At 37.6% G+C, this 9,629-nt stretch overlaps 1 protein-coding gene across 2 annotated transcripts; it reads right to left on the reverse strand.

Annotated features, from left to right (window-relative positions):
• Positions 1-1,294: 1,294 nt before the first annotated feature.
• Positions 1,295-8,150, reverse strand: LOC141438697 (facilitated trehalose transporter Tret1-like). 2 transcript variants are annotated; one of them, XM_074102610.1, is made up of 4 exons: positions 7,882-7,926; positions 5,970-6,063; positions 4,363-4,495; positions 1,295-3,968 (listed from the first exon to the last, which is right to left on the reverse strand). In XM_074102610.1, exons 3-4 carry the CDS (start codon positions 4,469-4,471, stop codon positions 2,671-2,673), a joined length of 1,407 nt encoding a protein of 468 aa, XP_073958711.1. In that variant the 5' UTR covers positions 4,472-4,495; positions 5,970-6,063; positions 7,882-7,926; the 3' UTR covers positions 1,295-2,670. The 2 variants fall into 2 exon arrangements, with proteins under 2 accessions (XP_073958711.1, XP_073958710.1); XM_074102609.1 differs by lacking the exon at positions 5,970-6,063 and having other exon boundaries at positions 7,882-8,150.
• Positions 8,151-9,629: the final 1,479 nt, after the last annotated feature.

Consider the following 9,629-nt stretch of genomic DNA (forward strand, 5'->3'; position numbering starts at 1 on the left):
CTTTCTTTCAATATTGATAATTCTGTATATAGAATATCTGCCGCAGATTTGCATCGAGCCCGAACATGTAGCGTAGCTACACGCACTTGGTAGTGCCTTTTTAAATACGGAATCACTAAAACCGGGAACCGGTGGTAGATTTTTTTTTGACATTCATAAGTGCTTGTTATAGCCTAAATTGAATAACGATATTTTGACTTTGACTTTGAGTTGATCATCATCATCATCGTCTATCTTGGTCCAGTGCTGGACATAGGCCTCTCCAATTGCACGCCACTGAGCACGATCCTCGGCCACTCTCATCCAGTTACTGCCACCTTGCGGAGATCATCGCTTCACCTGTCTGAGGGCGTCCCACGCAACGCCTGCCGATTCGCGGTCTCCACTCAAGAACTCGTTTACCTACTCACCCGTTTTTTTAACCCCCGACGCAAGAAGAGGGGTGTTATAAGTTTGACCGCTATATGTATGTGTCTCTGTGTGTGTCTGTCTGTCTGTGGCACCGTAGCTCTTAAACAGGTGGACCGATTTGAATGCGGTTTTTTTTTTATGAAAGCAGGTTTTCTAGCGATATGGTTCTTAGACATGTCTTATCAAAATCGGCTGCGCCGTTGCGATATTGAACTTTGAAGTAACAAGTTATCAAACAGCTGGCATACGAGCAGGCGGTCACCTGATGGTAAGTGATCACTGCCGCCCATGGACACCTACAGCGTTATTAGGACTACAGGTGCGTTGCCGGCCTTGTAATAGGCGATACACTGGCCTTTTGAATGTACCCAAATCATAGCTAGATGGAAAACCCCAGCAGCGAGTCCATTCCATATTGTTTACTCGTTACTCGTTTTCGTTGAGTATCTAATACGTTAATAACACAAGAAAATGATTACTTACTCAAAAAAACAATTTCCGTAATATAGTCTATTATCTGAAATCGTTTCCGCGAACGAGGGTCGCAGGCGCATGCGCGATGTTTTGATAGATCCGAGGTCAAGGACCGCACGTAGGCAGACGTAGCGACGTCATCAATGACTAAAGGGGGTTAGGCGGGAGGGAGAGGGGTTGTGAGTAAATAAGTTATTTGATAATTTATTGTTTATTTTATAAATCATAGCTAGACTCAGCGTGTTACCAAACAAAAAAAAAAACATTTTTAGGCTAACTGTACCTTCATATTACAGAGTAAGTACCTAAGCAACCGAGCTTCTCTCAGTCTAAAACTCGATAATCGAATTCGAAATCGTTCTAGACGTTTGCGAGATACCCGAAATATAAATAATACAAGAATTGCCCGTTTAAAGGTATAAGAAAGATAAGATAAAGGTATGAAGTTCAAGATTAGACTGAGAAATAAATACTTGCGTGTGACGTCGGACACGCCCGAAATAGGGTTCCGTAGCCATTACGAAAATATTAAGTAATATTTTTCTAAGGATTTCGTATTTTGTACGGAATATTCCAAGTTTAGGTATATTTTATTTACTCTTAAACTACTAATTTCCTTGTAAATTTGATGTACTTAATACTATCCTGAATTTTTTCAAATTTTTCCACCCACCGGTTTAGATTTTAGAGGGGGGGGGGGGGATACGCTCGATTTTAATGATAATTTGCACTTTAAAGTTGAATATTTTGCAAAAAAAAAATATTGGCATAGTTTACATATATATCCGTGCAAAATTACAGCTTTCTAGCATTGATAGTCCCTGAGCAAAGCCGCGGACGGACAGACAGACAGACAGACGTAAAGTCTGATTCAATAAATCACATGTAAATATTTAAATGCACCAACCCGGTCTCTACTCGACAGCTTTGACTACAAATCAAACACATCTGGCTTTAGTTGCTAGCTAGAGACAAATCTTTGATTCCTTCGACCTAATTCATAAGTACGAGTACCACATTAACAGACATCGTGAAATTAATACAATAACACAGCTGTTTAGTAACACATGGCTGTCCCAACTGTCACCTTGACACCGTTAACCAATTCGTTTTACAGGCACTTGTCATTCCAGACGCGCACTGTATTGTCAATAGATCATCATTAGCAATAGTTATCATATGTATGTCTGTCTACACATTGTTTATACTTACTATAAATATATCGTGATGTTTTTGATTTCTGTTAACTTAAAGGGAATATTCAACAGGTATAAAGAAATTCCCCCTGTAATCCCCCTTGTTTTCTATGGGCGGACGTAAATATTTACGTTCTTATATATATGTCATATATGTCGTATGTCGACCGAGTTATCGATTCATGAGTTTCACAAGTCTTTATATACCGCATGCAGTGACTCCCCGAGTTATCGAACAATGTAACTGAGTCATAAGTAGGGGTGACTTAAAAGCAGGGGTGCTTTAAAACTGCGCTTGCCTAAAGCTGAGCATCCACTGCATCGGAATCGAGCCGTAAGGAGCGTATGGATTTGTTGCTTTGTATAGATTTCTATGGTACTGCGTGCACTGGATCGGCATTTCTGCGCCGGAGAACTCTATGCAAAGCAACAAATCCGTCCGCTCCATCCGCTTCGTAAGTTCCGATTCCAATGCAGTGGACGCGCAGTTTAAGAGTTCCCCGTACTTTGAAGACTTAAGGAGGCTATTAATGGGTTCGAGACACCGCCTTCAGGATAAATTTAACGTATTCTTCAGTAAATCACAGTGTCACTTCATATTGTTCAAATTCATGGCATCCTCAAACATAATCGAATTAACAGACTCATCAGCTGACACAAAATTAGAGCTCCTGCCACGGAACTCCTCCTCGATATCCTGGAGAGTCCTATCCTTGGTCTCTGGTAGCATTATCCAGGATACAGACAGACAGAAGCTGACCACGCCAGCATACAACCAGTAAGTTCCATGCAAGCCTATGCTATTGAAGAAGAAGGGGTTACACTTAAGAGTAATGAAGAGATTCATTGAGAGAAAGAGCACGGAGATAGTTCCTGCTAAACCTTTGTACTCTAACGGGAAGACTTCACCAGCGATTATATTTGGCAGCGGAACTGATCCTGTCGCTATGGAGAACATGTGGATATGGATAAGAATGATGCCAATAAATGGATGGTCGTAAGGCAGAAGATTGTAAGACTTGAAATATGCGTAGGTTCCAATTGTGGCAAAGGAAAGAAAGTTGATGCTTATGGTTGAAATCAACATCGGTCTCCTTCTGACTTTTCTGATGACGATGATTGCGCAAGCATTGGAAATTATTCTCTGGATATCCATGGATATGATCATCAGGGAAATATCAACATCCTTACCAATGATGGTGTGAAAGATATCCTGCGTATACGCCGCTAGAATATTAGCTCCAGACCATTGTCCTATCATGTACAAATGTACGACCAAAATCAAAGGTTTGTAGAACTCTTTCTTCCTAAAAACGTTCTTGTAATACTCCAATTTCCTTTCCGACTTCTTATGTAAGAATTTTTCCTCTTTATTCTCCATGTCTGTCTTGATCATCTTCTCCAATTCGTCGTCTTCTTCATAGCCTCTTAACCAATGGAAAGCTATTCTACACTCATCGTATCTTCCTTTAGACACTAAATAGCTTGGTGATTCAGGTGAATTCATTACGATCATCAGATTGACGAATGTTATGAAAGCGCAGACCAGTGCTATCACTTGCCAGTGGTAATAATTCCCTAAAGCATGAGTAATAAGTGTGCCACAGGCTATTGCTAATGATATAGTAGTCAAGAATGCTCCTCTGTTCTTTGGACTGGTGTATTCTCCAATTAGCACTGAGCATAAGGAAGTGGAGAGTCCCATGGAGAACCCCTGGAGGAACCTGGCGAGGATCAGGGCGGAGATGCTCTTGGCGAGGATGATGGTGAACCAGCCGGTCAGCATGATGATGACACTGATGAAATTAGCAGCCCTGCGGCCGAGGCTGTTCATGATGAAGGGAAGCGTCAGGGCGCCGGTCACCAGCGCGATGCTGATCACGGATGCTGGAAAATAATTAATGTCGTAATTAGTGAGGTTTTTCAGCCAAATATGTGGTCTACCACCCTAAAGATGATAATCGTTTGCATGTCATAAAACAATAATGCCAATAGACGCTGTCAACTAAAAAGTTCGACTTTAGCGACATATTTATTTGATAGGAACTTGTTTAAAAATTGGTAGACCACTTATTTGGCTGACCGCAGATTTATTAGTTTTTGATCATTAATGATGGGTAAGTACAGTCGATTTCGTAAACTTCTGAGCAAAAATGTGTTCCAAAATATCTGGACACGCTTCTACGCCGTTAGCAATAGAGTCGTGTTCACATGTTTTTGATCAAATGTTTGCTTAGAAATTTATGAACTCGACTGTACTAGTCAAACCCTTGAACCTTACCAATCCAGGACCCGGAGGCTTCATCAACAGGAATGATCTTGGAAGTCCTGAGCTGAGGCAGCAGGGCCGATGTAAAGCCCACCACCAGCCCATGAGACATCAGGTTCATCGATACGCCTGACGTCACGAAGCACTGGAACGTCAAATTTAGGTTATCAAGTACTTTATATACATACATACTAGCGTTTGCCCGCGGCTTCGCTCGCGTTCAATTTGGCGTAACTTACATTTACTTTCTGCGATCCTTTTTTGAAACAAAAAAAATAAAGAAAGAGAGATTTATTTTGGCTCCGTAAGTTTTTCGTGTTTTGATTCATTGTTCGAAGGAATATATAGAAATACAAATACAGACAGACGTTGTTTTAGACTGACAGTGCAAATTTTCGAATTCAAAAATCAACCTACCTACTTAATTACTCATAACTCGTACCAACTTTGAAACCCTGTTTCACATATTCAGGGGTGGAATTTTAGAAAACGTTAAAGTATTACGCGTTTCTTTTGCCCGCGACTTCGTACATGATATAGGATTATTCTCACGGGATAAGAATAAGTGAACTCTTACTTTTAGACGACCAGATGGCCTAGTGGTTAGAGAACCTGACTACGAAGCTTGAGGTCCCGGGTTCGATTCCCGTGACGGGGCAGATATTTGTATGAAAAATACGAATGTTTGTTCTCGGGTCTTGGGTGTTACTATGTATTTAAGTATTATGTAGGATGAGTGGAAAGGAGTGTAATCATGACGTATGAAGAGTGTAAGAGATAGACTGTAGGATGAGTGGAAAGGAGTGTAATCATGACGTATGAAGAGTGTAAGAGATAGCATGAGATGTGAGTGTATGTGAGTGACAGAGGAAGAATGAATAAGCAGCAGGTGTATTTTGAGTTTAAATGTAGAACGAAAAAAAATTGCTAAGCGACGAAAGACGAAAGACATGTTTTGATTTGGTTATTTTAAGAATTTATAATTATTTTTTATTTTACTATCAAAGTTGCTTTTCTTCAATCTTCACGATCCTACAATTTACATCTATCTATATAATTATATTTATCCGTTGCTTAGTACCCATAACACAAGCTTTGCTAAGCTTACTTTGGGACTAGGTCAATTGGTGTGAATTGTCCCGTGATATTATTATTATTATTATTATTATTATTAACTCTACAGAAAGCTACTGTCCCTGTAAATTGAAATAATAGAAAGCTACAGTTTTTGACCAAGATTGGTTACCTTCGAAGAATGCAAAATTCCCTCGAGGTAGAAATCTTTCACTAATAGAAAGCTACACTATTTGTGATTGCCATAATCTACTTTTATCCCAAGGAATCCCGCAGGACATGAATTTCTGCTTTGATCTATTTTAATATTCTCAATTGCAGATGAGAGACATTGTAGCTTTATATTATAGAAAGAACTTTGAAAATTTGCCCCGAAATTGAATTCACTTAGGTACTCTATGTCAATCAGGGATAGTGTAGCTTCCTATTAGTAAAAAATACATATTTAAATCAGTTCAGTAGTTACAGAGATTACCCCCAGCAAACAAAGAAACAAACAAAGTTTTGCTATTTCCCTATCCCACAGGATTTTCTAAAAATCTTACCTTAGTGCAACTCTATAATACTTTAGGTCCATCTATGCCAAATTTCAAGTCTCTAGCACCAATAGTTTTGCCTATGCGTTGTACAATCAATGATCTGAAACAATGACTGCTCATCTGTGACCTTATGATACCTACGTTCATGCAAGAATGTGTGTTCATGCAGTTCCTAAACCTCCACATTGTTGCATGCTGAACGGTTGTGATGTTCTGAAGATGAGCTCTGCTTGAGTTTAAAATGCGTCAGTGTAGTGTGATGGTGGTGATAGATGGGTTTGTGTGATTTGTGTGTGATCTTGCAGTGTGGACACTGTAAGATCATACAAATTCTGGTGAAGGAACTGCATGTACACACATTCGGGTAAGCAAAGTAGTTGTTTCAGTTCATTAAAACTACATGTAAAATTTTGTATCTGTGCTATCAATCCTCGAGGAGTTCCGTCATGAGCAGACTACCCTGGCTGCAGCATCAGGTGATGTCTACCATATAAACACATTGTCATTGAAATTGAACAATCACGTCAAGTTTTTTGTGTGTGCCATCAACTTTTGAGGAGTTTCCTTCTACGGAGACGATCCTGACCAGGATGAGCAGGGTTTCACTGCCAAATTATTGTATTGTTACCTGATTCAATCTTCTGTTCCTATTTTTATTAGTTTTTAGTTTGTGCGTTTTTTGATACAGTTGGTATATGAAATCCTCTTTATTCGGTTTATCCCGTGGGAATTTCGAAAAATCATTTTTTACCGCGCGTCTATACCTTAATAGTCCTTAGTTCCTTAATAGGAACATATATTCCAAATTTCTAGTTTCTAGATCCAGCGGTTTGGGCTGTGCGTTGATTTATAAGTCAGTCAGTCAGTCAGTTTCTTCTCTTATATTTATATATACAGGGTGGAAAGTTGAGATGGGGCAGCAATACTGGGTTAAGACACTAACTTTAGTTAATAAATAGGTACTTTTAATTGTCTTTAAGCATAAAGGATTCATATTCGTAAAAAAAACAACATGCGAAAGTTTCACTGCAAATTAGTAACCCTACTAAATGTATGGAAAAAGTTTTCTTTGATATGTGGGTGTTCTAGTACTCTAACCTTAGTTGGTCTCAAAGTGTTTTAATCCTTGATAGAAATAGGACCAATTGGCATTTAAAAAAAAGTCAAATCTGTCATTTTTCTCGCTGACTGTACATTTTATCAAAAATCTGTTAATGTCGATTGTCATCACTCAAAAAGTTAGTAAAGGTCTCCTAAGAGCATTTTCGCTGCCCTTGCTGCCCCATCTCAACTTTCCACCCTGTATATAGATGAAGAAAAACTAGAAGATTAAGCCATACACTATCCAGCACAGTGCATTATAAGATATGTATGTATGTATGTAAACTCTTTATTGTACAAAAGAAAATAAACAAAACAAAATTGACAAACTTTGAGATACTTATACAAAGGCGGACTTATCCCTTTAAGGGATCTCTACCAGTCAACCTTTGAGTAGATGAGAGGAGCAATCAGTTAGGGTCCGACAAAGAGTGAGTTTAAGAGTAAAAAGATATTCAAATTCTTTCAAAATATTTTAGCCGGTGTTTAGGTTTGTTAAACTAAACACCCTAGTAAATGTTTTCCAACGAAAAACTTTTACAGAGACATTCAGTCAAATTACCTATTCCGAAAGAACATGAACTGCATAGCCTACTACAATAAGCTAAAGTAATTTACAGCTTCATTACAAATTAAATTGTACAAGAATTCCATTCTAAATTCAATTGCAATCATCTAATCTAGAACTCAAGATGGTTGCCGTGAGATATGAACTCAAAATCACTGAAATTATTGAGTTAGCAGCAAAATTATCACGCGTCAAACAAATGCTAACAAAATGAAAGCCAAACCACAAACGAATAATTTTATTACCAACCTGCTTTACAAATGGAGTGATCCATTTTGATCCACCAGACATTTTTATCACGAAACAGACATCAGTTTTAATATTCCGCGAACCGGCAATGTTATCAACTTTGTCACTTTCTTGTCACTAACATACTAACAGTCTGAAGTAATTGAGATAACTGTACAATACGCTGCTTTCACAGTAAATAGATCACTACATAAACACTAGCAATTATGATAACTTCATGTCGTATTGCAATTTTATTATTTTTTACGCTAGCTTCAACCTTGCTCTAATGTAAGCCAGTGAGAATTATGTTATCGGTTGGGATAAGTAGATTATCTCTTTTTGATTATATTTAAACTCCTGTTAGAAATGTATAGCAAACGTGTGTAAACTTAACAGGTTTTTATCGTTCAAATCAAACATTATATAATATGTCCACCCTAGCTATGTCCATACTAGCTATGTTGAGACACACTCCTGTCGTCACGAAACACTGAAGACAAAACAGAAATATGTACCTAAATCAGTGATTTTCCAGATTTGTGCACCCCGTCTAGTTAAAATGTTTCTAACTATTCAACATAGACGACGCGTTATAACTACCTGCACTGATCTAGACATGATCAAACTACTTGTACGTAGAAGAAACCTTCAGGTGTTCTTGTGTGATATTTCGCTCTATATAGAGTCCAATAAGTTAGCTTTAACTTATTAATTGTATACATGTATACATGTGAGAGAGGAAGAAGGCAAAAGTACTAGGTAAGCAGCTTTTTAATTCAGGACAGTATGTTTAATTAGTATTTAATCATCCAAGACGAAACAAGAGAAAATCATTTTGATTTAATTTAGATTAAAACACACTTGTTTTACGAACGGTGATGGACGGTTGATTATTGTAGTCGACAGTTCTGTCAACAACTGTATGGCACTAAACACACTGAAAATGCTATAGAATTAAAAATGAATAATCATTTGATAATGGGTTGGAATTCTCGTGAGTTATCAATGCTTTAAGAAAACTTTAATCGACGTTCAATGTTCAAAGGTGAAAGATACCTAATTGTTTTTATTTATGTAAATTTAATACTAAACTAGGGCCCTTTTCATAGGGTTTAGATGTCTAATGAAGTGTCATTAAATGGTGACGCAATGGGGTCATACGCCGTTATTTTCCCAAGATATCTGTTTTAAAAAAAATATACCTCGTTGAGTTTCTTGCCGGATTCTTCTCAATGGAGGTTTTTCCGAACCAGTGGTAGATATTTTTTTTGACATTCATAAGTGCTTGTTATGGCCTAAATTGAATAAAGATATTTTGATTTTGATTTTGATACTTTTAAATAGTTTGTTTCTAGGGGTCCAAACCTTAAAAGGAAAAAGGGCACTTTCACTTTAAGTAGTGTTTAAAAACTGTGTCTCTAATTTTTCTGTCAGTTTTATAACTTTTATTTATATACTAATAGGTCGTTACGAAATGGACATCAAATTTTTGTGGTAAATTAGGGTCATTTTTTTTCTTCGTCAAAATTAATTAATAATTTTAGCGTCATTAAAAGTGAAAATGCCCCAAAACGGAACCCTTATATGTAGTCACACGTTGTTGCCCGTCTGTCTGCCGATCCGTCTGTCAAGGCAAATACCAAATTCAATATCAAAAACTCTTGAAATAATGCCCTTACGTTCACTCAGAAAAATTATCCGATATGAAGAATACAAGCTTTTTTTTAAAGTACGCATTTAAACAATTACCTAACATTTTTCATCGA

This window comes from Choristoneura fumiferana, chromosome 19 (genome assembly GCF_025370935.1).
Source record: "Choristoneura fumiferana chromosome 19, NRCan_CFum_1, whole genome shotgun sequence".
Taxonomy (NCBI): Eukaryota; Metazoa; Arthropoda; class Insecta; order Lepidoptera; family Tortricidae; genus Choristoneura; species Choristoneura fumiferana.

What these genes read in the sequence shown, in the direction of transcription:
- LOC141438697 (XM_074102609.1), bottom strand. Translation starts at nt 7,923, where the DNA reads ATGTCTGGTGGATCAAAATGGATCACTCCATTTGTAAAGCAG. An exon ending in TCACTCCATTTGTAAAGCAG is followed by an intron (nt 4,496 to 7,881) that starts GTTGGTAATAAA and finishes TTGACGTTCCAG; the next exon opens with TGCTTCGTGACGTCAGGCGT. An exon ending in AGCCTCCGGGTCCTGGATTG is followed by an intron (nt 3,969 to 4,362) that starts GTAAGGTTCAAG and finishes ATTATTTTCCAG; the next exon opens with CATCCGTGATCAGCATCGCG.